Source organism: Rousettus aegyptiacus, unplaced genomic scaffold (genome assembly GCF_014176215.1).
Source record: "Rousettus aegyptiacus isolate mRouAeg1 unplaced genomic scaffold, mRouAeg1.p scaffold_m13_p_13, whole genome shotgun sequence".
Lineage (NCBI taxonomy): Eukaryota > Metazoa > Chordata > Mammalia > Chiroptera > Pteropodidae > Rousettus > Rousettus aegyptiacus.
The window spans coordinates 38,462,280-38,490,211 of NW_023416288.1; the positions used below are offsets into that span (position 1 = coordinate 38,462,280).

Genomic DNA, 27,932 nt, shown 5'->3' on the forward strand with positions numbered 1-27,932 from the left:
GAAATTAACAGTAGAGTAGTGAAGATGTGAAATGTACATACATAACCATAATACAAAGTAAAAGATATTTAAAAGCCACAGACGAAATGTTGGGGAAATTCAGAAGAAAGTTATGTCATTTCTAGGCAGGTGAAATTAGGAGCAAGTCAACAGAGGAGATATTTCATGTCCAAACAGGTAGAACTCAGAGAAGTGACCATATGGGGAAAATGTAATTCCAAGGAGAAGTCATGAATGTGAGAAATCATGGGGTGATGGGGAATGAAGTGGTTTCAGGGGGACAGAGATTATGGGATGGGGACCTCTTAAGTATCCAGGCTTACAACGATACAGCAGAAGTATTACTAATGATTTAAGAGATCGTTTGAACGAACAGGTGCATAAGAGAATGAACCAATGAATAAACAAACACGTGAACTGGCTTAGGCCTGGCATTTTGAAGATAAAAGAATATAGTTTCTACAATCCACCCACTGATGTCAACCGAAAATTACACCTCTACCTCTCTGTAAAAGATCTTATAAAAAAAAACCTTCTTCCCTCAAATTAGATCTAATTGAATAAAAAACGAATGACAGAATTTTAATTACTTCATAGTGTTTGCATATCATTTTATTTTAATCCCAAGGATATAAAATAGCAATGTAAAATAAATTGTTATCTTTCTATTACCAACAACAAAAAAATCTAGTATGTTTTCTTTTCTTGCCTTTTTAAATTTCTGATATTTTTTAACATTTAAAAACCTATTTGCTCCCTACTATTTGATACACATACACATTAAAGATTGGCCGATCAATCTGTCAATGAAGTACTCTCCTGCTGGCTTTTATGGCTGAGTCATTTCTATTAAAAAATTAAGAAATAGGACATACTATGGCACGACTGGTTCTGGCAGACACGTTAACTTTAGAATAAGATGGATAAAACAAAATCAGTACAAAAGCCAGTGGGATTAGTGAAAGCTTTAACATATGGCTCGCAGTGGTTGAAATCTCTTCTGACCCATGAGTTTGTTAAAGATTATATTTGCTGAAAAACAACCTCAGCCACCATCATTAAGTTCTAATTGAGTTTTCACTCTAGAGCCATCAAACTTCTTATACAATATAATGATTTTTGTCATATTTAAGTTCAAATGATTTTCAAACATACTTTAGAAAGATAATCTTTTTCTCCTACAAGAATTTAAGCACAAATATTTATAGCAGTTTTATTTGTAATAGCCCCAAAATGGAAACTACCCAAACATCCTTCAATAAGTAAATAGTTCATCGAACTGTGGTACATCCATACCATAAACTATTACTCAGCAATTAAAAAAATACATATCGATATGCACAATGACGTGGATGAACCTCAAGGAAATAATGCTGAGTAAAGAAAAAGACAGACTTGAAAAGATACACACTCTATGATTCCATTTATATAACATCTATGAAATAACAAAATGACAGAGATGAAGAACAAGTCAGAATTGCCAGGGATTAGGGGTGGAGGAGAGGGGACGGATGGGGCTATAAAGGAATAACATGAAGGAGCTCCTAGTAATGGTACTGTAGAGTCTTCTGATAGTGGAGGTCGTTACACAAGACCACATATGTGACAGAATTAGAGAGAGCTACACATATATGCAAATGAGTGTGTGCACAACTGATGAAGTCGGAATAAGCTCTGTGGATTGTACGAATGTTAATTTCTTGGTTTTGACACCTTACTGCAGTCGTGTAAGATGTTAACCCTGAGAGAGGCTGGAGGATGGATGCACGAGACTTCCCTTTACACTGCCCTGTAACCTCCTACGAACCTATCATTATTTAAAAATAAAAAGTTTTTAAAACACGGTCAATTTACATCAGGTTATGTCTTAAGGTTTATCTCTGCCAAGGCAAGCAGTATATAGTACTGGGTGTGGAATAAGGTACAAAATAAACACTTTTTTGGGGAAAAGAAGGAAGGGAGGGAAAAGGAAGGAATATATACAATTATCCCTAGTAGATCTAACATTGAGGAAAAATCTGATTTGGGGAACAAGGTACAAAGTTGTTGTGAGTTTCCAATATATCTGTATACAATGGAGACAGTAATGCCAACTTGATTAAGTAGTTGTGTAAATTAAAGAAATATATATGTAGCATTCAGTAAGAGTCTAAGACTTAAAGAGTATTAGTTCTCTTCCAGTAAGCAAAAAAAGAAAAAAAATTATCATTTTATTCTTCTTTCCTTACTCCCTTACTGCATGACTTTGCTTCTTGATAGAATTATTTCTTCCTCCTTTAACAACCGTCGGAGACGGCAAAGATAAAACATAAAATCAGAGCTCATTTCATCTGGGCACATCTGTTGCAAGTGAGCCTAAGTTCAATCCCAGAACCACTGAGTCACAGTTGTGTAAGCTCTTAGAAGCACAGAGTCCCGTACGCAGTTCAGCCACGGGGCTAAAATGTTGTAGCTCATTAACAAGAGCCATGCTTTGAACACTTAACACCCGAGCTCTCTAATTCTGTCTCCTTCCCAAGGTAATTGCAATTCCATTTCTCTCAGTGAATATAATCACCCTTTTTTCCCCCCCTTTTAGTGAATTATAATGACCTGGACAGATGGCAAACAGAACACTAGCAAAGCGATGTCTTCAAGTACCAGCCCAATGAGAGAATCCATCCGGGAGTTTTAAACCAGAGCAGTCGAGGAGGCCAAGGACCAGCAAAGCCAGAAGTGGTCCGAGAACCAGAGGACAGAGGCGAATATCCTCACTAACCTCAAGGGTCAAAACAAACAGCATAAAATGGGCAGCACCCTAGGAGTCATCTTCATATAGTGGTACCATCTTTCAGAAAACACGTTCCTCTCTCTAAATGTGCCTATTTACATAAATGTGCATGCCAGGCGCAAAAAGACAGTAGAAGAGAGAGCACAGGCACAAAGACGGCCTGAAACCCAAGACCAGGGTCCAGGCGGGGGTGGAGCGGAAGCGGGGGTGGGAGAGTCGGCGGGAACCAACGGGCGACGGGGCACGAAGACGGTAATCAGGAGCCTGTCTGTATTCACGACTTGAAGACATCGCTGAGACAGCTGCCCGCTACCACTCAGGACAAGCGCTACTCCCAGCAAGGCTTGCCGAGGCTTCCAAGACAGGGCAGCCAGCCAGAGGAGCCCGGCAGAAGCGGGCAGTGCCAGGGAGGGTGGAAACAGCAGCTCCAGTCCTAACGGCGTCAGAAATGAGGGGGGCTCGTCACGGGGGGAACCTGACTACAGCAGAAGGAGGATGGTTAAGGTCAATTATTGGCTGACTCAGATTAGCGCGCCCATAAATGCTACGTTATGGACACAATTCCCAATTCGTACTTACAGCCAAAGGTCACGCAGCCAGGACACAGGGCCCCGCTCCACTGCTCTGCTCACGAGGGACCGCATTCCCTTCTCAATCGTAAGGAGAATCAGAACCCCTGCCTAGCAATGTCTCTTCAGGCCAACTAAGTTCTGGCAGCTTCTGCTTCCTTGTAATACCTTCCCGGGAAGTTGCTCTGCTAATGAGGCCCCTCCATCTGACAGCTGGTTATACAAGCTGCTCTCAGAAAACAAAAGCTGCATGTTGAGGTGACCAATACTACACACACTCTCTCTCACACACACACACGTGTGCACACACACACATGCACGCATGCACACACACGCACACACACACGCACTCCCCCAGTACAATCCGGAAACCAGGGTTAGAATGAATCCAGAACCAAGTGGAACAAAGGCGGCCTCCAGCTTAGACTGGGCAATCCCACACTCTCCTTCGCCAAGTCCACAGCCCGCGCTCATGTTCACCCGCAGAGCACAGCTGGCCGCAGCTTGCAGTTTGGGATGAAATGCTGGTGTCCCATCTCCTGCTCTGATATCTTCCCTAAGCCTTCGACCGCCGCCTCAGGAAGGACTCGCTGTCCGCCCAAGGACACACAAGCACATCAAGGACACACTTCAGAGCCCTAAGAGTGGCATTCTGCTGGTACCAGAGACTTCTAGCTGAGCCACTCACTGATCTGGTTGTATTAAAGCAATCGCACTTATTAGACAGGCCAAGATCCAGAACACCAACGACACCCATCGCTGGCGAGGATGTGGAGCAACGGGAACTCTCGTTTATTGCTGCTGGGAATGCAAAACGGTGCAGCCGCATCGGAGGCCAGTTTGGAGGCTTCTTACAAAACGGAACATACTCTTACCATGCGATCCAGCAATCGCGGTCCCTGGTATTTACCCAAACGAATTGAAAACTTAAGTCCATGCGAAACCCCGCGCAAAGATGCATACAGCAGCTGTATTCACAACTGCCAAACCTAAAAGCAACAACACGTCCTTCAGGAGGGTGGATGAGTGAACCGCGGCACATGCAGAAGATGAAACGGTATTCAGTGCTAAAAAAAATGAGCTATCAAGCCATGAAGAGGCTTGAAGGAAGCTGAAATGCATCCTACTAAGTGAAAAAAGCATATTTGAAAAGGCTACGTATTGAATGATTCCAACTATAGGCCATTCTGGAAAAGTCATAAGGTCAGAAGCTGAGGAAGGAAGGGACAAATAGATGGGACACAGAGGATTTTTAGGGCAGTAAAATTACTCTGTATGATGCCACACTGATAGATATTTGTACTGACACATTTGTCCAAACCTACAGAAAGTACGAAACCAAGAGTGAACCTTAATGAAAACTATGGACTTTGGGTGATACCGATGCATCAATGCAGGTTCTTCGATGTAACAAACGTGCCCTCTGGTTCAAGATGTTGACAGCGGGGGAAGCTGTATGTGCGTGGGAGCAGGGTTCTATGGGAACCACCTGACCTTCCACTCGATTTTGCTGTGAACTTACAACTGCTCTAAAAAATAAAGCTTATTAATTAAAAAAAAAAAAAGAAAAGAAAGCAATCCTCAAATATTGACAAACCCAAAATATTGAAATGCAAAAATTAGTGGAGTATGGTATATTTGTGCATGCATGTGTGTGTGTGTGTGTGTGTTCGTGTGTGTGTTTAAACACCAAGTGACAGTGTTAGAAAGGAATGCTGTTGTACCAACCTGGGAAAGTAGAAGGCTCCAAATATACCCCACAAAAGAATGCAACTGCTTGGATTCTCTTTGCAAAGGCAAAGAACCCCATCAGAAAAGGGAAATTAGCTAAAGGAAGACATTTTTAGCAATTAAAAATCACAACTCTGATCCTCTATCAAGATGAGCCATGGGCTGTATTACAAACTACCTAGAAAAACTAAAAAAGAAAAAGAAAGAAAGAGAGGGAGGGAGGGAAGGAGAGAGGGAAGGAGGGAGGGAGGGACAGAGAGAGAGAGAGGGAAAAAAGAAAAGAAAAATGTTTTTTATCTGTTAGGCAAGTCTCGGGATTCAGACTGAATCACCTTTAGGGGCTAGAGGTGGGCTCGGAACTTAAGCCTGCCCTCAACGAGGCAGTCCTGGCTCGGGACCAGCCTCCTTCCCCCCTAACGGCTCGAGCACTGCTGTGGAGCAGAAAGATTCCACGAGTCACATATGGCACTTTAAATTTTCTAGTAGCTACGTTAAAAAAAATAAACTGGTGAAATTAATAGTAATGCTATATTCGATTTAACTCAGTGTATCCCAATGCTTGCCATTTCACACGGGGCAGGAGTAGCTGAATTTCAAGGGCTCACTGGCCACTTATGGGCAAGCACAGATCTGGACTTTTGGTGTAAACCTAGAGGGTTCCCCTCCCACACATTTATGTATTCATTATTAAATTCTCCAGGCATTTCATTATTCTTACTACCAGAAATTCACCGGAGTAAGCAGGCACAGTACTTGACTCACCACTTCAATCTATTCAAACCATGAATAAAGGTAAAGATCGATGCTAACGTGAAAACAAGCTCAACTTCAGCTTATTATTACTATTTTCTTTCCAGTTTATATCCTTCCCGTGTTGTTGGAAGAGCCGAGAATGTCTCCTCTCGAGTTTATCTTTGTGACTCAAAATGACATTGCACATGGTTCTAACAATAACCTACAGATTTGAAAGAAGCAGAATAAACCAAGAGATAATATATGCGATGCTACCTGGAGCCTGTGAAAAAAAAGTGTATTGGTGCATGTAATCAATGTTCATTGCTTTGAAAATCCATTTCATAACATTTGCACAATTTTTAAAACCTAGGTCACGTTACTTGTTTGGGTGAAAGTCATTAAACGGGAAAATTCTTCTCTTAAAGTCTGGATTCTTTGGGAATAGTTCTATGACACGCTGTAATATCTGACCCCACCCCCGACCCAAGTCTCTCCTCCACCTCCTCCTTCCTGTCCTCCCACCCCTCACTACACCTACTTCCACTATTTTTTTTTTTTCGCAGGCCCCAGGGAGCACTGCAGAGTATAACCACTGCATTTGTGCGTTTTAAAGACTCTCCTGCGTCAGCACACTAACTTATTTTCTTATTTTCCTTATTTTCGCTGGAGCAGAACTTATCACAGCAAATAACTGAAAACCACCTAAATGCTTATCATTAGAACAGCCCAATTATGTACAATTTAGCCAATATTACGAATTTTTTTAAAGAAGTAAATTTTTATGAGCTGGCTAAAAAAAAAATCTCCAAGATATGACGAAGTGAAAAAGCAACTGACAGACAAATCCGTTTGACGAAAGTACACACGCCCCACACTGACGACAGTTATGACATCTCAGGAAGAATCTGGGAACAAGGACGGCCGAAGGCTAGGCTGGACACTCTAGCCTTCTCAGTAACATTTTTTAATAGAGAGAATATATTCACATTTTATTTGAATAGAAAAAAAAAAGTTTTTAAACAACAACACACACTCCCAAACCAAAATTGAACATATCGGAACCCCCACACCCACGTTTGCGCTGACCTAAGAACAAAGCTTCTCCCACCAGGTCCCTGTCTCTATTTGAACATGTGGACGTAATACCCTGAACACAGAGAAGCAGTGCCTATGCACTGCCTATTTTAAAAAAGATCAGATCTTTGCAAGTCTTCTCATGGAAAACTGGACACATCAGCATGCTTCTACTTACCTGTGCATTATTCGGGGTCTTTGACCCGGAAATAAAAATAAAACAAAGAAATAAACTAATGATGAGCCTGGTACAGGACTGCAAGGCTCTTCCTTTTGTTGACTTTATAATAAACCTAAGAATTTATTATAAATCTGATTAAGAATTCATAAAACACATGCAAACTGTAGTAGATACCTTTAACATCTGTTAATATGGACCCCACCCCCCTCACAGGAGTACTAAACTCCTCCATCCCATTGACGTTGGACTTGGCCAGGAGCTTCGTTTTGCCCAAAGACATGTGAGTGGTGATATATCCTGCAATCAAGCAAAAGGCTTTAAAGGTGACCAAGTGGTTTGTCTTTCTGCCCTTTCTGACCTCTTTACAAGAGGCAGGCTCCACATAGCCTTTCAGCTGTTTTACAGCTCTATAAATTACAGACAACTGATAACAACACAAAATAATTCCTGTCTCAAGACACGCCAATACATTCTGTCTGGTAGAGAGTCATCTGACTTCCCTGCCCTGCTGTGGAAAACGGGCTATTCTCCAGTCGTAAACTCCTAATCTACAAACTGTCTATGCGACTTCACGACAAGCCCAGGCTGCCTGTCTCTAGTTAAAAGTGTCACTATCAAGAACGTCACACAACCTGGGCGTTTTCCCTTCTCTCTGCCACCTGGGCATACCCTGCTCCTCACAGCTCCAAGGCAAGAATCAAGTTCACAGTGAATCCATTCACTGCTGGAGGTGTTTGGAGACAGCCGCTGACAAAAACAAAAAAACAAAAAAACAAAAAACAAAAAAAACAGGACCTTCAATCCAGAAAGGCACATGTAAACATACAAGATGAATGCATAAAGCAAAGTGATCAGACCGGAGGATACAAATCAACTCTACCTAGAAGGAATGATGATTCTTCATTTTCGAATATAGGTTAAAATCTCCCACCCCATAGCCACTTACTGGTTATTATAAAACTAATAAACGCACACATGTCTCAGCCACCTACACACCAGCCTGTGGAGCTTCACTGTTTAAAGAAGGGTCATGAACCAGAGGCATCAGCATCACCCATTAAAAATGCAGAGACCCAGGCCCGGGCCCAGACCTGCTGGATCAGAATTGGCATTTTAAGCACATCCCCTGGTGATCACGTAGGAGTGTGAAAAGTCCTGTCTGTAGAGTTTCCTGAGAATAATGTGGCAGCAGCAAACCTTGGGAAGACAGAGGAAGAGGGAAAGGCGAGTGAGAAAACGAGGTGAGGAAGCCCAGGCCACGAGTCGGCAGACGGGGGCCCTGTCACCCACACAGCTCGCCCAGAAGGAGACTTCTCAAAACGCTGGTCGGCTGACAGCGCCGCAGCCTTGCCGTGGGGAACCGAGGGCTGAGTCCGCAGGCTGGGGGAGGCAGGAGCGGAGGGCCAGACGCGCTCGGTTGCATCCAGGAAAACCAAATGTCAGTTCCCAAAGCTGTCCCAAGATGTGTGATGCTCTGTGGTGAATTCGCTGTCTCTGTGACTCACCCTCAGATGAATGGGTGTAAAGAAAAGTTAGAAGCCAGCCACGAAACGTAGTAAATTACAGCTCAGTCCTCCTCACCCTGGAATTCATTCGGTGGTGCTAACGAACCTACAGTCTGGAAGGCAGGGGCGAAGAGCGCACACGGGAGCCTTTCACGCAGCCCTGTGCCTCAGAGAAGCCCAACGCCCTTTGCTGCTCAAGGGATAAATGGCCTTCCTCCAGTCACAACTTTGGCAAAGGAAAAAACAAACAAAACAAAACAAAACAAAACAAAAACCCGTTTCCATTACTGCTGTTGTCAACTATGAAGTCATAAAGAATGTAGACTCTCAAGGCATTTTTAGAGAATCACCGGAAGTGAGTCCCAAGCCACGGTCGGCTCCTGTTACTTTGTTTTCACGTTGGGCCACGTAGGCAGGCAAAGGCCAAGGGCCCTGGGCCCGCGCCATGAAACTGCACCAGGTTCTCTTCCCTGTGGGCCATTTCCTTGGGCTTCTTCATCCACAGACCTGAGAGGGCTGTTCAGTGACTTGCTTCTACTTTGGGTTGAAGGAAAACCCAAAGACTCCTAGAAGGATATGGAGTTAGCCCTGGGAAAAGAAGTATGGCGCCTGGATGTATGCATGCACTCAGGCTAGACCCGGACATTCAAATACATCACAGAGGATATGGTTTGTGCTCTTACTCAGCTCCCACGGACCACCATCAGTAATTTTCAACATGCAGGATGTCACCCATGGGCAGATAATAAAATTAGTTTACTAGGTCACGACCAACATTTTTTATGTTAACAGAATAGAACAGAATTTAAAATATCAGGTTTAATCACTGGTGGTAAGATAAAACTTCCATTTTATTGTGTGTGTGTGTGTGTGTGTGTGTGCGTGTGTGAACACAAACTGAGTCACGCACAGTATAAAATGTGTCTCTTACTGTGGGTCACGGTAAGCAGGAAAGCCACTTACATACAGCTTTATAGCATCTAGAAATTGGCTGGAAAGAGATGGGAAGAGAATCATGGGAAGAGAACTGGAAAAACCAGTCCCCCCCGCCCCCATGAGCTCCTAAAAGCAAAAAGAGAAAGAAATCAAGTCCTCTTGTGGCCTGACAGATGGGACTGGAGCTGGTAGATGGTCCCCTCCCCCTTTCATCCCCCTTCGCAATTATGGCTCAATCAGAAGCCGCATCTCATCGAAAATCTCACAAAAAGGAAGAAAAGCTGATTTGTGCCAGCACAGATTTGTGCCTTGCACAGAGATGCCAATCTGGCGTGTGGAGTCCCCTTAGCGAGGACAGAAGAGGCTGAGCGGTTCGATCCTTTTGCCTGGCACGGTTTTCGCCAAAGTTCTCATTCTCTCTCTCCCTCAGGTATGTTCACGGTAGCCCCCTGTCAAGCTCGGCTTTCAAATGCACAGGAAAACTAAGCTGAGGAGTTGAGCAGACGTCCGAAACCCACATCAGAACAACCGTAATCAGCACTGAGGATGAATCTAATGCAAACGATCACCAGATCTCAGCGTCCCAAAGTCCAACAGAGAGGCAGGACAACACAGGACGTTAAGGGCTTGGGGGCCAAGAGCCAAACAGATCTCAAGTAAAACCAACCCCTACGATTTCTCACCCATACAATAAGCACAATGATAGCACCTACTTCAGAGGGCATAGTAAAGATTAAATGAGATCAATATGGAAAGCGCTTAGTTCAGGGCCAGGAACGTGCTGTCTGCCGTGTGTTATTATCACGCATTATTATTTTTATCGTTACTCATTATTTCAAAGCAAAGCTTAATTTTCTCCTCAGCCTCGTTTGGTTTTTTTGTTTATGTGTCTGTTTGTTTTTGTTCGTTTTGAGATGTGCAAAACTGGTACACATTCAAAAGTACAGGAATAAAGAAATGATATTTTGTTGTGTTTATTATAGATGATTTGTATAGTGATGGGCCCCCACAATGAAGCCCCCCTGGGGAAATTCTTATTTCTCCTGGACGAATACACATCTAACCCTTCTCTCTTTAAATGAGTTATCAAAAGCCAAAAAAAAAATCTCCATACATTCGAGAGTTTTCATCTAAAGGCCCTGGAGCTCGAAATTCCGGCAGGACGAATCCACTGTCTGTGCAGTACATCTGTCCTGGCATCTGGGGCGTGCAAGCAGAGGGCAGTTCTGGCCTCTGACAGAGACAGACGCCAGCTGCTGCTGAGGAGATGAGAAAAGCAACCCCGTGTTTCGGCTGTAAGGCGCCTGGTCAGTTGTGAAATCTAACGTGAAGGGAGAAAAATTCCATCTTGACCCCATTTGGGAATGAGCACCAAGGGCGGCCTGGCCTCCAAAGGAAGTGCCAGTGACGGGGCAGCTCAGAGAAAATTCTGACTCAGGCAGTGGAGCGATGTCCTCTGCGTGCCAGGCGGGACTCGCTTCCACATACTACAACAGTTTTTCAAAACAGAGACTTCTGTACTCCCATATAGTTTGCATCTGAAATGACTTTTCTTCCTGCAAATGGTGTTCCTTTTCTGAGAACCATAGCAAGAAAGAAGGACAGAGAAGGACGCATCGAAGCCACCAGGTGAGCCACATTCTCTCACTCACCTCCTCCAACACACTCGTCCGGTGGTCTTACTTGGGAGACAACAATGAGTAAGAGGACATCTCCTGCGAAGCTGCTTAGGGAAAGGCTGGGGAGTCAAACAAGAGTTAAGTGCTGACAAATGTAACACGGCCAGTGTGGATGACAGACACAAAGGAGGGAGGTGCTTAGAGCAACCTGATCGCTTAGGTGCACGTATTAGAAGAGGTAAGAGGTTTAAAATCAACGTCTAAAAAAATCCAATCCAAAGTAACCAGAGGAAGGAAACAAATTAAAAATTAAAAAAAAAACAAAAACAGAAAACAATGAAATATAAAACACGATAAAAAAATAAAGACAAAAGTCAGTTTTTAAAAAAACTTTCATAAACGTTATAAACAAGTATCAAGCGTAATCAAGAAATAAATAATGGGAGAAAGCACAGATTACCAATATCAGGAATGAACCAAGGGATATCACTACAGATCTTGCAGTAAAAAAGACTGTAAGTGACATTATACCAATAAATATCACAACGTAGAAGAAATGCACAAAGTTGAAAACCACAAGAATGACACAAGAAGAAACAGAAAGTCAGAACAGCCCTGTACAGGCCGTGGTTATCCAAGTACGGTTCCCCGGACTAGCAGCGTCAGCAACACCTGGGAACTTTCTGAATTGCAAATCATCAGGCCCCACCCCAGAACTACAGAACCAGAATTTGGGGGGCAGACTCAGCAAGTTGTACAGTTGACCATTGAACAACATGGGTTGGAACTGCAGAGGTCCACCGATATGTGGATTTCTTTCGATCAGTACTCGAATTGTATTTTCTCTTCCTTTTGATTTTCTTAATAACACTTTCATTTGTTAGCTTATTTTATTATAAGACTATGGTATATAATATAAACAACAGACAAAATGTGTGTTAATCAACTATTTCTGCTTTCCGTAAGCTTCCAGTCAACACTGAGTTATTAATAGTTAAGTTGGGAGAGTCAAAGTTATATATGTATTTGTGACTGTGCGAAGGTCAATGTCCTAACCCCTGCATTAAAGGTCAACTGTAATTGACAGACCTTTCTAGTGATTCTCATGTCATTTTAGAACTCCCTGAATAACATCTTCCCACAAGAAACCCACGCCCAGATAGTTTCACTGAAGACTTTTACCACACATATAATAACGGCCTTACAAAAACTCTTTGAGAAAATAGAGGAAGAGGGAATCTTTCTCGCCATTGTCTTTAATCTCTACTCCCTTACGAAAGATGTAGGAGAACTTTCCATCTTGAAGTGATTCCTGGGCTCTTTAGATTGAGCCGTTCTGACACACAAGAGATCCAAAGTGTTCAGGTGGCCACACTGCATTCCCTCAAGGAGGGAACCGTCTTGATTAATTGTCCTCTTTCCCTTGCTTGCAGCTCTTAGAGGAACGATTATTTACTTCTCTGAGCAGTAGCTAGCTAAGGTTCACAGCTCACCCATGGGGATACCCACAGCACAGCAAGCCCGCCATAACTCTGCCGAGCAAATCTCACTCAAGCCAGAGCAGAAATGGCATGCAGATAACAAAAGAAGTGATAAAAATAAACTATCCACTCACGTTATTTCCTCTAAATAAATACCCACACCAACCTTTCCACATCTGGCTATTTCGTCTTATTCATCCTGAAGTCTCAGCTCAGCTGTCATCTCCAGCAAGCCTTTTCTGAACCCCAAATAAGCAGAACATCTCTCTTCTATACCTCCATCAAAACACCCACATTGAAATTACCCACCTGGGTCCCTATCTGTCTCCTATCATGCCACTACCTCCTTAAAGGTAGAAACCACATCTTGCTCTTTATTTTTGTTCATACCTTGCAGCGCTCGACCAGCATCACGTAGTTGATACTCAGTAAACATAGTGAAATGGAGAGGCTGGAGTGGAGCCAGACAAGGCAAAAATGAGTTTTGGTAAAACTCATTTTTAAAACTAAGCACTTTTAATTTGCTCTCTGTGCAACCTCTCAGTAGTATCATTGATGCAAACCACGTGGACTGCCTTTCATTTGCACATCTGACCTCCCCCTTTTAAGTCCCTCGTGATGTGTTAGGTCCATGCCCACCGACCCGTGCACTGCAGGACCTATTAGAGGAGGACCAGAGGGGCCAAGAGAGCAGCACTGAGCTGACGACACCTAGGATCTTTGGCTAAAACAGCTGGATCCCTTCTCTTAGACCCTTTCTGCACACCTGCACTTTGTCTTTCCCAGCTCTATGGAGCGCCGCGCGGCACCAGGCAGCAGCTTCTCCTACCTCCGCCCACAGCTTTCCGGCGCCATTCCAACTCCTTGACGTGAAACCCTGAGAATCAGTCTCCTGTATGAGCAGAGTAAGGCCTCGAGGCGGGCCAAGTGTTGCAGAGAGTATGCAAGATCTCACTCTTAATTGTGATGAGGAATGGCATTCTGTGGCCACTAATTTTCATTGGGAGGGAAGGCATTATATTAACAGCTAATATGTATTAAGCACTTACCACATACCAAGGACTGGGTCATATGCCACATAGACATTGTCTCATTTAATCCTTACCAACAACGTTGTAAGTTAGGTATGATTAATAGCCCATACCCTGAGAATATGGATGCTCGACTGGCTGAAAAATCACAAAGCTAAGGAGGAGTAGCATTGAAATTTAAATTGGGGCCCCTCAGATCCCGAAATCCGTGCTCTAAGTGCCAATGCCATTGTTGCCCTACATATAGACCTCTAGCATAACCATGCCCCTATGAGGTCCCACACGAACCCCTGGCAGCAGCAAGTTGCTGATTCCAAGGAGGGGGAACCATCCACTCCACCCATCTAAAGATCAAATGTAACCTTTAAACATGATTCATTTTCTACACAAGAGACTAATTTAAGGAAAATTTCTTTCTATTCAAAATAATGACGCTAAATGAGAAGCGATTTAAGCTTTACAATGGCTTCATCAGAGCCTCGTCTGTCAAATCCTCAAATTGTGCTCCCGGAACACATTTCTCAACATAGAGAAATCAGCAGGGGGAAAATGCAGATGTAAAGCAAACAGGTGAAAGCATGGAGTTAGTGTGATCCAATGAGTATAAACCACAGTCCTAAAGAATAGCTTGTGCTCATGGACCACCACCACCACCATTGCCACCACCACCACCGCCATCATCATCACCATCACCATCATCATCATCACCATCACCACCATCATCATCACCATCACCACCATCATCATCATCATCATAACCATCACCATCATCACCATCACCATCATCATCATCAAAATCACCACCCGCCATCATCATCATCATCACCATCATCATCATTACCATCACCACCGACATCATCACCATCATCAAAATCACCACCACCACCATCATCATCGCCATCACCACCACCATCATCACCATCATCACCATCACCACCATCACCATCACCATCATCACCATCACCACCATCATCATCACCATCACCATCACCATCACCATCATTACCATCACCACTGCCATCATCACCATCACCATCATTATCACCATCACCATCACCATCATCACCATCACCACCATCATCATCACCATCACTATCACTATCAGCATCATCACCACCACCACCACCACCACCATCATCACCATCACCATCATCATCATTACCATCACCATCACCATCATCACCATCACCACCATCACCATCATCACCATCACCATCACCATCACCATCACCACCATCATCATCACCAACACCATCATCACCACCACCATCACCACCACCATCACTGCCATCATCATCACCATCGCTGGTACTGTTATTACTTAGGACCTTCGTTATCATGTCCTCTGAAGGAATGAGGCTACTGTTGACCCACCAAACAGGCACTGTTTGCATCACTGAAAGGGTTCATTTTCTTTCTTTTTTGACAATGGGTTATGAATGAGCAGTGGTGACTAGTAAATATATCACTATTACTAACAATGTAGGAGGAGCTTGTCCTTGGACTCCAGACAAGCCACGCTTTCAGAGGTACTGCACTCGCTACTAGAGTCAGATCACCTTCAAGGGGTCTTTTTGTTGTCTGGGGTACTAAGTAGGAATCCATTCCAGTTTATATTGAGGCTCACTTTGAAACTACTAGTTTTCAGTGAAATGACTATGATAACTTACTTTCTGCATCCCCATATATATGGGATGGGACTTCACATACCAGTAAATTTATTTCATTTTATGGCCTCGTATGTATCAATATGCAATAGTATCAAAATGTTTCTTTTAAGATCTATGATTTTATGCCTTTTCAGGGATAATAGAATATAACAGCATGTAGAATTTATAGTTTCTGATTTGATTTAGCATAGAATATACTGGATTTACAAAAACCAAACAATATTATCCCTTCAAAACAACTTCAAAATCCCTTTAAATGCATGATTAAAAGTGCTTTTACATTTTTTTCCTTACAAAATTTAAATGCATCTAATATACCTATAAAATCTTATATGTCAGTTACATAAACTATGACACAGGATTCATAAATTTGCTACATAAACAATGAATCAGGTCAAAATACTAATATTAATAACAGCTAAACCCTTTACACTTACTAAAAGCCAAGAAGTGCACTAATGCTTTCACTCTTCACCTCATTTAACCCTAACAACCACCATGTGTGGTTAAGCACTATTATTATTCCCTTTTGTACGATAAAAAATAAAACCCGAGTCTTAGAGCAAGCTTTCTCTACCTCAAGACTACTGACATTTTGGACCACATAACTCTTTATTATGGTGAAGATGTTTTGTGCATCACAGGATGTTCAGCAGCATCCTCAGTTTCTACCTGAGAGAGTAGTAATCCCACACCCAGTAATAACCCCACACCCAGATGGGACAACCAAAACTGTCCCCATACACTGCCAAATGTCCATCCCCTCGTAGCAAAATCTCTCCCATTTGAGACCCATCAGCTTAGAAAAATTAAGTCATTTATTAAAGATCATACACCTAGGAAAAAGTTGAGCAGGGATTAGGGGACAGGCATGCAATCAACCAATAAGCTAGTCACTCTGTGATAGTTTAAAGGACATAAATTTTCTCTCAAAAGAGAAAGCTGAAAATGAAGATGAACTATGAGTGCCTCTTCCTACAGAAAGGTCTTCTGTGACCACACCAGACTGGGTTGTTCTATTTTGGTTTCCTAAAGAAGATCCACTTCCCGATGGCTATTGTCCTTGAGTAGCTTACTTCCCAGCCTCACCTACCCCAACCTTCTTTCTGTCCTGTTACATCTGCCCCAAAAGACAATCACCAATCACTTGTTAAGGCTGATTTCACCCTTCAGTAAATAAGACACCGTCCCTGCCCTCACAGAGCCCCATAAAGAACATGGCATATCTGCTCCCTACCAGTCCCCTTGGATGGTCCTGTGCCACTCAAAGTCCGAGCACTTTGCACCGTGGCCACTGAATTCTGGTTTCTCTCTGAGAGGACTCCGAGCCTCAGTGACTGAGTGCTTCCCATGTGCCAAAGACTTCCTATGTGCTCCATATATATTATTTCATTTTAGCATCCCAAGAATCCTAAGAAGCAAGTACTATTATTTCCATTTGGCCAAGAGGAAACTGAGGTTCCTGTAAGTAGGAAACCTACCCAAGCATCGTACAGGATTTTAACCTAAGTAAGCACAGGTGACTCCCAGCTCCTGCTCTTGACCTAACCCTGTGCCCTTTTCATTTTGTGAATGAGCAAAGGCTACTGACATGCCTCTTCCAAAGTATGTTCTTGGCTTAGTTTACTCACTCCGGCTTGCTCAGAAATTTTCATTCGGGTACCCTGCCCCTCCCAACATCCCAAAGTTAGGGGAATAGAGGACCCAGAGCTGAGCATGGAGAGGCAAAGGGAAAACTTCAGGCAGCGACCTCGTGAACTTTGGAAAGGCATCATCACATTAAATCTGAGGAGAGAACAGGCTTTCTTTTATCTGATTCTATTTTCGTCATTAGCTTTTTACGCACAAAGAGTTGTGTATTCATGTATGACTGATGACATCACTTCAAAGCACTTTAAGCTGTTTAAACTAAAATAGACAATTTTGAAAAAAAGAACCCGGTGGTAGAGGGAGAATTTTCCTCCCCTCAGTCACATTATTTAAATATAACTTGCTTTGGGGTTTCTTTTAAGTCTTCAACAAACTTTCCTGAGAGCTTTAGCTTTTGCGTTGAGGCCAAATATGAAAATTTTCCTAAATAAAAGATCCTGATGAGGAAAAGAACAATCGGCGGAGTGGGAAAATACGCTCCAAAAGGCATGTCTTTCTGACCCTTTGATTTTCCTCCGCTTTGAGCTGCTTCACGGGGGGGTGGGGAGGTTCCACAACTGTAAAAAATTATGAAATCACTGGGACGGAAAGAACTCAAGAAGCTTCTGGCATCCCAAAGCCCTGCCTTTAAACCCTGGCTCTGCCGCCTCTCCGCTTTGCGACCTCAGTCAAGTTACTCACTTTCTCTGAGCCCCCCATCTGTAGAACAGGATCACTATGAAGATTAAATAAGATAATGCATGAGAAGCCCCAGGCGCACAATAGACACACAATAAATTTAATCAACAGGGTGCCCTTTAGACATATCGACGATGTTCTGGCCAAAGTTTGTGTTTGACAATTGTCCTTTAAATGTCCTTCTAATAATTAGTTCACATGATTTAGGTGAAATTAGAAGTGTGTAAACTGAGAGCGATCTGGCTGGTGGCCAAAGGACCATTACTATGGGGCCAGACTCCACCCAGGGACCTCTGTGCTAACTGGCCATGTTTTTCCCTGCAGGGAATTCAGTTGTACGGCACAGAGCGTTTTGCCATCACAACAAATGTTGTTCAGTGGTCAGGGATTTCTCGTGGGAGGACCTTAGTAATCAAAATTAGAGAATATCATTTTTGAGCCAAAGGAATTAGAGAAGTCCTCGTGTTCAATCTCATCTCTTTAAAGGTGAGGACACTGAGCCCACAGAGGGGAAATCTGACGCAGCTAAGCTGGTGGCAGAACCCTAATCTAGTCCTTAACCTTCCACCCCCAACAGTGGTTCTCAGAGGTGTTTTTACCCTCCGGGTGACATTTTTTGATCCTCACAAATAGAAGAAGGAGGCAGGAGGTTGCCACTGGTATCCAGTGAGTAAAAACCAAGGATCTTACTAACCATCCCGTGATGCACAGGACAGCCCCCAAAATGAAAACATCAACAGGGCAAAGGCTAAGAAACTCAGATCTACACTGTCGGACCCAGCGCCTCCAAGGCCTGCAAAACCTGCCTCTTAAGCTGCTGCTATTAGCAGTCAGACCTGGCCCCAATTCGGATGCTCTCGCCAATGATCGAATCAATTGATTCAATCATTGAGATTGTTTGGTACTGAGGGCCACTGGGATTAGGAAGGATTTAGACACTTGCCTACCCAGGCAACTTAAAGTCTTGGCTTAACTTCTTAAGCACAGTGATGTGTCCAGCATAAGTGCTACTGAAGTCTCAAAGAGGCACTTAGCTCTTAACAGGCAATCTAAGAAAACGATTCTCAAAACTATTTTGGCAAAACACCACAGATTAGTCAAATGATGCACACCGTGCAATGATCAAAATATTCAGAATAATGCATCTCAAACAAATACATTTTACTTAACACCTCCAGAATTCATTGTTTGAGTGGAGGAAAGACATTGATAGAGAGCAAAAATACTCTCAGAGTTTCTACCCAAAGCTAGAGTTCCAGTGGAAAAACTTAAGTAGAAAAGAAAAGGAGAGTTAATGACCCAAGTAATTACATGCTTTCTGGTTCTTGCCCATGCACACTATCTGGCTTGCTAAACTCATAAGACTCTACCCTGGCCAGTGTGAAGGCCAAATAAAGCATGAATGTGGGTGTATGTGGTGATCTGCAAAGACGTTTGTAAATATGAGTCATTTATCAACCTGAGCTTATTTACACACAGTTCTACCTGGTAATTCTGATTTTAGTTCTGACCCATGGTAAACATATAGGGAGCATCCCAATCTGATATACTCATAAATTCAACCCACATTTAATCATTATGTCCAGGGCACCGTGTTTTTTGGGAGCACATCCCCTACTTAAATAAATCACAACGTTGCCAAGAAGAATGACATGCATTTAATTAACTCTTGTACAAGGAGTTAGAGCATCAGTAACTGGAAGAGCAAGATTTCTCCTAGGTAAAAAGATCTAAGGAGACTCCACTGGGTGGGGAGGGAAATGACATTTGAATTGGATTTTAAAGGAGAGATGGATCTATGGCCACGCCACCCTGAACAAGACCGATCCCGTTGATCTCAGAAGCTAAGTAGGGTCGGGCCTGGTTAGTACTTGGATGGGAGACCACCTAGGAAGACCAGGTGCTGTAGGTGTAAAAAATAAAATAAAAAATAAGGGACCATAAGCCGACAAGGTCCTTGCAATCTGTGAGGTCAACCAAAGGTTGTCTCGCCTAAAAGAGAGAGAGAGAGAGAGAGAGAGAGAGAGAGAGAGAGAGAGAGAGAGATGGGATTTCAGCAGGTAAAAAAATAAATTAAAAAAACATACAAAATTCCAGACAAATTACTAATGAATAAGTGGTGATAGAAAACAGAAGGCAAACATGATCTGACAGGCAGTGAGGTGCTCAACTGGACTGTCACTCAGGGGAATGGCGAGCAGCAACAGAGACGAAGCGGCACCGCTGAGGTGGAGACAGATACAGAAACCCCTGAAATCCCAGACAAGCAGATAGGTCCTTGTGAGCCAAAAGGAAGCCAATGGAGGTTTGTTGTTGTTATTTTCAAACACACACAGCGCAATAAAAGACAAGGTTATCAGAAAAAGTTACCAGACATGGCTGGGCAGAATGGAGAAGATGAAGAAACCAGAGTAAGTGGAGCGGTTAGGAGGCTACTCAATGATCTAAGAGACAGGTAATGAGACTGGGCCAAGGTCATGGGAATGAACACGGCAAGAAGGAAAAGCCCACGCGCTGTGAGAGACCCATTTATCGTGGGTAAAAGGGGAGAACAACATAAAAGTTTACGTCTCAAGGTTATGTTCTCACGGCTGCTACACGTGTTCTTACTACTTTATTAGTCATCTCAAGCGTAGGAAAACATTTGTTAGAGGACTTTAACATTCGGAAGATCTTCTTGTCCCTGATGTCATCACCAATTCCTAGACTCTAAATATTAGTACTAAGTAGATAATATGAAGATTGGTTATCGACAAATTTATAAAAATACATGCCTTAATTTATCCTATCGCCCTTTTAACTTTCTCAACGAGGTATTTAGCTGCCATTTTTTAGTACAAGGTAAAGGACAACAGTCTGCCAATTCCAAGTCAAAAGTGCTGAAAGAGCTTCGGAATTCATGAGTCTTAATATGAACCAGGAATGAAACGGGCACAATTCAGCAGCAAATGCACCTGCTAACACAACGATGCAACTGCTCAGGAGGCAACCTCCCCAAAGGGTGAGCTCTATGCACCTTCCCACCCCCACATGCGACGATCTATTATTAACAGCAAAAGCAGCAGTTCTATTGATGACTCACAAGTATGCTGACTCATAGAGGCCGAACATGGGCAGTCTTGACTAAGGGAATCATTTGCTGGATTTAATCGATTATTGGGCTCATCGAATGTGATTACTGGGCCACATAAAAATCCAAGTGAAAGAAGGGATTAGACACTTGGGGAAGAAATAACCCCACGTTTGCCATGCAACAGAGAGAAGCCACTATATCATCCACAGGTGCGATATCCACTTTATCAATTCTGTCCACATATGTTTGTGTCCTGGGCTGTCTTCCTCCTAATATCCAGAATACTTTTGAGCCATTTGATCCTTTGAGAAAGAAAACATAAAGAATCAACAAAACATACATTTTTTAAAAGACTTAAAAACATGAAGAAAACACAGAAAAGATTCTGGACCATCCTTCTAGACTTTAATAAGACCGAACTTTCAAGCACCATGAATAAAAGGCAGTACTACAGGTCACCTTTGTGATCTAGTGTGAGAAGAGTATATATAATGCAAGCTCCTCCCAACAGATCTAATTGTCCCCAGTGACCTCAACACTTATATCTATTATAGCACTTACACCCTCTGTTACAATTATTTTATTCACACGTCTCACCTACAAGCTTGTGTACCTCTTCACAGCAGGTGTTTCTTACAGAACTTATTTCTAGTATTTACCTAAGTACAAGGCAATAGTAAGTACTAAGTAAACTTTCATTGAACCAAAATATTTTTGTAAAGTACTATTAGCCTGACTATCAACATGATATGATTATCAAAAAGATGAGAGATGCCTTTGGCTAAATTCAGTTGCTCACAGAAATATTTCCAGATTTATAAAATGAGTAAATCAGACAGAGCCAGAACCAGAACTTCTTCAACGATCTAAACAAAGCTATGATTAATAACGAACAAATCAACAGAAACCTTCAAGCTAAAACTCCAACTGCCCATCATCCTGAGTTCACAGTCCAGACATATAAAAACTGGACGTGTATATACAGAGGTCGCTCAGGTTTATGGATGTGCCTTTCTTTGTACCTCTGATTGTGCTGACCAATCACAGCATTTCCTAACATACTGGAATAGAGAGGGAAGGGAGAGGGGAGAGGGGCAGGGGAAGAGGGGAAGGGGAGGGGAGGGGAGGAGAGGGGAGGGGGAGGGGGAGGAAGAGGAGGAGGAGGAGGAGGAGGAGGAGGAGGAGGAGGAGGAGGAGGAGGAGGAGGAAAGAGAGAGAGAGTGGTATCTGTGTGTGCATGTGTCTGCAGCACTTCTAACAATGATTTGGCTTATAACATCATACCTGATAGCAATTCCTTTCTTCAGGGGCATCCTAGAAGTAAGAGATTATTTCTAGGTACTTGTGATTATTCTGTACATGGCCTGATATGCTTTCTCAAAGATATAAACTTCTCGCAGCCCAACATGACAACTTGAAGCTGCAGTTGTATTATCAAGAACAACCTGACAGGAATTTATGGAGAAGCAGGTTTCCCGTATAATCCTCTCTAGCTATCAAATTACTTATTCCACCACTTTAGCAAATCTCTTGGAAGGATTGGTTCTCATGGACAAGACTCATTCACAAGGCAAAAGGATGGTGCCTCTCAACCATGTTTACTTAAATCCCAATTCCATAAGGTTTTCTGTGCAGAGCGAAGCCACTGGTGTCCTTGCTAACCCAGTAAAAGGTATTTATAATTACACTCTTTCAGCTGAAATTCTGGTCTTGGAAGAGATGAGTATATTCCTCTTAATGCTAAAAGTGAGGCTCAGTGGGCTCACTGTCATCGAAATATTCTCTTGGGTTACTAAGGTCTGCCTCATGAACTCTTCAAAGAAAGATATCTACCTCGGATGAGCTGTAGTAGGATGATGATAACTTTGAAAGCAAGTGGATTTTTTTTCTTCGACATGGCTTTGAAAGGTAAATAAACACATAAGTGAAATGAAATGAAACTTAGCAAAAAAAGTTTAAATGAAAGTAGATTATTTTTGTATCCCAGACTGTACTTCCCCTGATGTCTAAAGTAAACCTATGTGATCTTAAGCTTTTTAATACAATATTTATGTCATTTTGTTTCTCTACATAAAGCTACCGGCTTAATTTGACTAATTATTAATTGAAGCCACAAAACTACACTTAGAACTTAACCAAGTCCACATTCTCATCCTTGTCCCTAACATGAAAAAAAAAAAAAAAATCATTGTTACTCCCAATCTAAATGAACCATCAAATAGACAAGTCAACATTCAAACAGGCCAGCATTTGACAAAGGGATCAAAATACATTTTAAAGTGTCTACCTTTCACCATATGAGGTATCCACACTCTCCACATTTATAGACCCCTGGAAAAATCTCAAGCAAAAGCATTCTGGAAAAGGTTGATGTCTCGGTACATGAAGAAGACCTCAAATTCTGTAATACCGTTCCATCAAGAGATGTGATCTCCAACCGTTTCTCTTGAATCTAAGAGTGGGTTCCACCATGCCAGTTTCTGGGCTTCGGCCACAATTAAGAAGCTGACAGCTTCCTCTCCGTGTCTCTGGAACACATGGGTGAAGAAGCCAGCTAAGGATGCAGATACCCTGAGACCACCATGCAGTAAGAAGCCCAAGTTCCACAGAGACACCCAAAGGGTGAAAGCCATGTGGAGAGAAAGAAAGGAACAAGGATCACCGAGATTCCCCACACGTGAGTGAAGACGCCGTCTTAAACGCGGACCTTCCGTCTCCAGAAGCCCCAGCGAACACCAGGTTGGTCAGATTCGAACCACTCAGTGACATCCTTCCTGAATTCCCGACCCATAAAATCGTGAGCAAATTAGAACTGCTGTTTAAAGACATAAGTTTAGGGACGGTTCGTTACTCGGTGACAAATTAGGAGACGTGGATCTATGTCATGTGAAAATAAGGGTGTGATTAAAAATAGCAAAGGTCAAAACAATCCTCTGTTAATTTGCACTTTGCATGACTGAAGCTGGTACAAGACAGCTTGTTTATTATTATTACTATTATTATTATTACCTCGACACAATAAAATTTGCAACACCATTCACATCAGATATGCAAAAACATGCTTTCAAAAATAATCAACATAGTAATTTAAAACTTGACAGGTCTGACCAGCTCCCATGTAAGACTCCCTCTTACCTATCTATCTCTCCTTGAAATAAAATTGAGGCGACTCTGAAACATGTCATACCCCAGATTAACTACACGTGAAAATGAGAAATCACCTTTTACTACTTACAATTATTATGCCCTCTAACTTTAGTGATTAATTTACATCCTGCTCAGCGGTTCACATCCAATTACTACCATGAGCCTGATGAACCCGAACAAGACAGAACTATTTAGCCATCTGTACGAGCTCACTATATTTAGAAAAGTACAGCAACCTCGCAGAAGCTTTACAGTGTGAGTTCATTTTCTCTCAATGACTCGTGCACCTCTCCCCTGCATATCAAATTATCACACCACCAATTGGGGTTACTGACTTTATCTGGAAAACACAGGACATAGGAGTCTCTGCGATGACACGATACTCCTTAGAAAAGGTAACGGTAACATGGTCATGTGAAAGGACCACTGTTGAAACCCACTGGCAGGTTTTAGTTGCATGGGTGATTTTTAATATGAAGGTAAATGATTTAAAGCTATAACACCAGAGTCGGATGCAATCAATGAAAAGCAGACATGATGAGCTTTTTGGACTAACTGTGAGCTCTGAATGCTTGGCAAACAAAAAGGTCTAAGCAATTCTATATTTTTGAAATATGCTTTCCAAACTCTTCGCAATAAAACAGAGTAATGGAGGATGACAACAGCTGATAGTTTTCTTTAAATCCCCCTTTCCGCGGATAAATCAGAGAGACCGTCACTGCTCTTCAAGGAATTTGTACCTGTGCTTTGAGCCCAACAGCACTTGGTCAGTGAAGCAGGCAATGGGGGATTTCAGGCAAAGGAGAATTCAAACACTAAAACGTGTAGTTAAATATAGAAGCCTTCGGCATCATCACCACCACCCCTAGCCAAGGTTTTAGTAAAACCACGAGACAGCGCAGCAGGAACAAGCCTTTTACCCCAGCGGACCCACTCTCATAAAGGTAGACATGTGCTGAGCCACACGAAGGGCCTGCGATCAGTCGGTAATTACAAAGGCAATAGCAACACAAAGGTAAAGCAGGAGGAACCGAGAGACCGTTTATTACAAATGAGCGTCCACCATGAGCCAGATCTGTGAAAAGCTGTGCCACAAATGACTCCACCAACCAGCCTTTCTTTCCCAGAAAGGCACTCTTACCTCTGAGATGTTTTCTTATATTTCCTCCTGTAGGAAAAGAAGCATAAACACATATCAGGAAAGGGTCTGCGGCAGGCAGTGGGTTAGAAAAAGAGAGCTTCGGCAGGGATGAACACGGAGGGAAAACTTTGCAGAAGGTTCTCTCTGCAAGGCTTGTGGGTCTCAAAACCCAGCTTTGGATTATTGCATCATATTATGGTCAGATGCCTATGGCTGTTAATCGTTATAAGTAGCAATCCAAGAGCGTGATGGCTCTGCCCACGATGCTCTTCCTTCCCCCCTCTGAGGGCTGGAGCCTCTGGGTTAGGTCAGGACTTAAAGACAGTAAGACCCAGGTTCAAATCTCAGCCCCTCCATTGACCAGATCCACGGGGCTGCTGACAGAGGCTGCACAGCAGTCTTTTTGTCTGGCATGTGATAAAGGGTCAATAACTATTGGCTATTTGTACTGTCACCGTTGTCACTGCTACCCCCATCGTCTAACACTGAAGTCCCTTTAAAGATGCGCCTTTTAAAATATAAACGTGTAAATTGTGCAGCTAAAACCAAACGATCAGATATATGGTCTTCAGAAAACGAAGACGTGAGGAACGGGACAATGACCAAGCCTGGAAGCGAAAGCAGTGAGCACAGCGCTGGGAATGTGGGCTCAGAGGACACTTCTCAGGAAGCAGAAGCGCATCGAGTTCCGCCCACCTCTGCGACTGACAGTCCTCGCCTGGCCTTGGGCAAGTCGACTGGGGTTAGGGCTTCTTAGTCTTCCGCATGGGGAACATCCGTCCTGACTAACCCACCGAGGTCACGTCACAGTAACAAGACAAGGGGGAGTGACCGTGAATGTTTATTTTCCCCGCTATCCCCATGCTTTTCACGTTGGTGTCAGACTCTGAAGATGGTCAGCGGAGTTTTACTAGCTCATCCCTGGAGGGGAGGGATCAGAGGAAGGAAGGGCTGGGAGAGGAAGACGGGCCTCCTTGTAGCATCTCCGGGAAGGGCGATGCTCCTCGCTCGTCCTTAGTTCCACATCTACATACCCATTACAGTCACTGCACCCAGGAAGCCAAGCCACTGACTTGCGAAAAGAATTGTATGTCACCTGTTTGTTTTTTTTGAAAGGCACAGCTGCTTCAAATGCAGAAGCCTGATGGCCTGTGACATGTTGTTCAGGTGAAGACATGCATGCCAGCGTTACGTGTTAAGTGAAGAAAGCAGCATGCAACCCGTAACCCACAGTGTGGTCTTGACTGGATGTGAACTGATATCTACTTAACCGAAAGGAAACACACCGGAATGACGGCCGTGACCCCAGGCTAATGCGTTAATGGAGCATTCCTTCTATTTTCACTCCTATGAATTTTCCAAATTTTCTTTATATAATGAGCACTATGACTATAATTAGAAAAAAACGATATTCATTTACCTGTATGTACACAGTCACACATGTAGATATACACATATATAAAACTATATGACTATATGGAGACATTTACATGTATGAATTACATAAATGGGGAGGAAGGTCAGCTGAGTGAGTGCGCTGGCTGTAAAGTAAGAATCATCAGAGCACCTCTCTCAAGAGCTTGTGGTGAAAAAAAAATGAGATAACGCACCGGAATGTCAGCTCCCCGGAATGCCTCCCCGCCATATCCCAGCGCCTAAAACAGGGCCTTGCACTCCCCCCGAAAGCTGGCATGCATGCACGCTGACCGCCCGCTCTCGCACACCTGGACCCTGGCACCAGGGACAGCTCACACTCTCCCGGCGGCAGCCGAAGGCACAGGTGACGTCTACGGGCACAGAGCACGGGGAGCTGTGGGTGTGCCCATGGCCTTGGCCCCGCCATCTAACACGCCGGGCTAAGGAGCCTCTGGCAGGACCAGGAAATAACCCGGTGAGAGGGTGTGAGGCCCAAAGCGAGGGGCAGCAGGGCCGGAAGGAGGCCCCTGGCTTCTGTCCAGAGACCTGACCAGTTCTATCAGCGGACGGTGACTCCAGAAGCAGAAGGAGATGACTTCTGCTATTGGCTTCCACAGAATTCTCCCAGCACTTGCCAAGGACCATACAAAGGCACTGCTGGGAACACCCACCCCCCCCAAAAAAAAACATCAAAGATGAACAAAACTGAGAATGGCTTCTTCCATTTTCAGCACGTACTAGTAAGAAGCATTCAACATACATCACTAATCCTCATAATATCATTAAGATCCACTCTCTGAAAGAATGTGAATGCTAAAAAAAGGAAGTTCAGGCACGTGCCTCGAGTGTTATTTTATTATGACAACCAATACGGGGAGAAGCTCGGGCAGCTTCACGAAAGAGGCACTCTTGATTGATGGGTGGGATTTCAACGAGCAGAAATATGCCTGTGTGAGGCGGGCCAGTGAGGAGGGCAGGCCTCGGAGTCTCAGACCAGCAGCCCAGGCCAGCCCAGCCCAGCCCAGCCACACAGGGAAGGAGGCAGCAGGCAACAAGGCTGAAAAGTGTCGAGGACAAAGTTGAATAAGGTAATAGCGTCCTTTTTTTTTTTTTTTACAGAGGACAACTGGGGAAAGGGGTCGCTTCTCGTGTTGTCTCGTCTCATCTCTGATTACGTGGAAAGACAAAAGGGCTGTGGAATGCGACAGGCCTGGTGCAAAACCCAACCCGCTCTTCTCTCTAGCTGTGAGACCTCAGGCGAGCTCTATGCTAGGTCAAGCTTTATCTTTCACAGCTATGAAATGTAAAGAATGAGCTCAGAGGACATAATGTGCTGAATGAATTTGCCAGGTACTGTGCATGTCATGTAAGGGCCATTTTAAAACTGTTAGGTCCCTTTGTCCCTTGTTTTGAGCTTCTTGAGGTCAGGGTTCCTAGCATATGGACCTCTATATCTATCTCAACAACTCGTACATGGTCAGCACACGACGAATGTCTGCTGCTGGCAAAATAAATAAATCATGTG

General features: G+C 43.4%; 1 protein-coding gene and 1 pseudogene across 7 annotated transcripts in view; one reads left to right on the top strand and one right to left on the bottom strand.

The window, feature by feature from the left end:
* The window catches only part of PDE1C (phosphodiesterase 1C), a 454,332-nt gene that overhangs the window by 180,102 nt on the left and 246,298 nt on the right, over positions 1-27,932 (bottom strand). Inside the window, exon 2 of one of the 7 annotated variants that reach the window (XM_016160250.2) lies at positions 24,992-25,018. The exons of the other annotated variants lie outside the window; for them this stretch is intronic. Coding sequence (XP_016015736.1) covers positions 24,992-25,018 — 27 coding nt within the window. The remainder of the gene's footprint in view (positions 1-24,991; positions 25,019-27,932) is intronic. 7 annotated transcript variants of the gene reach the window in all.
* On the top strand, positions 19,425-19,542 carry LOC118611001 (annotated as a pseudogene).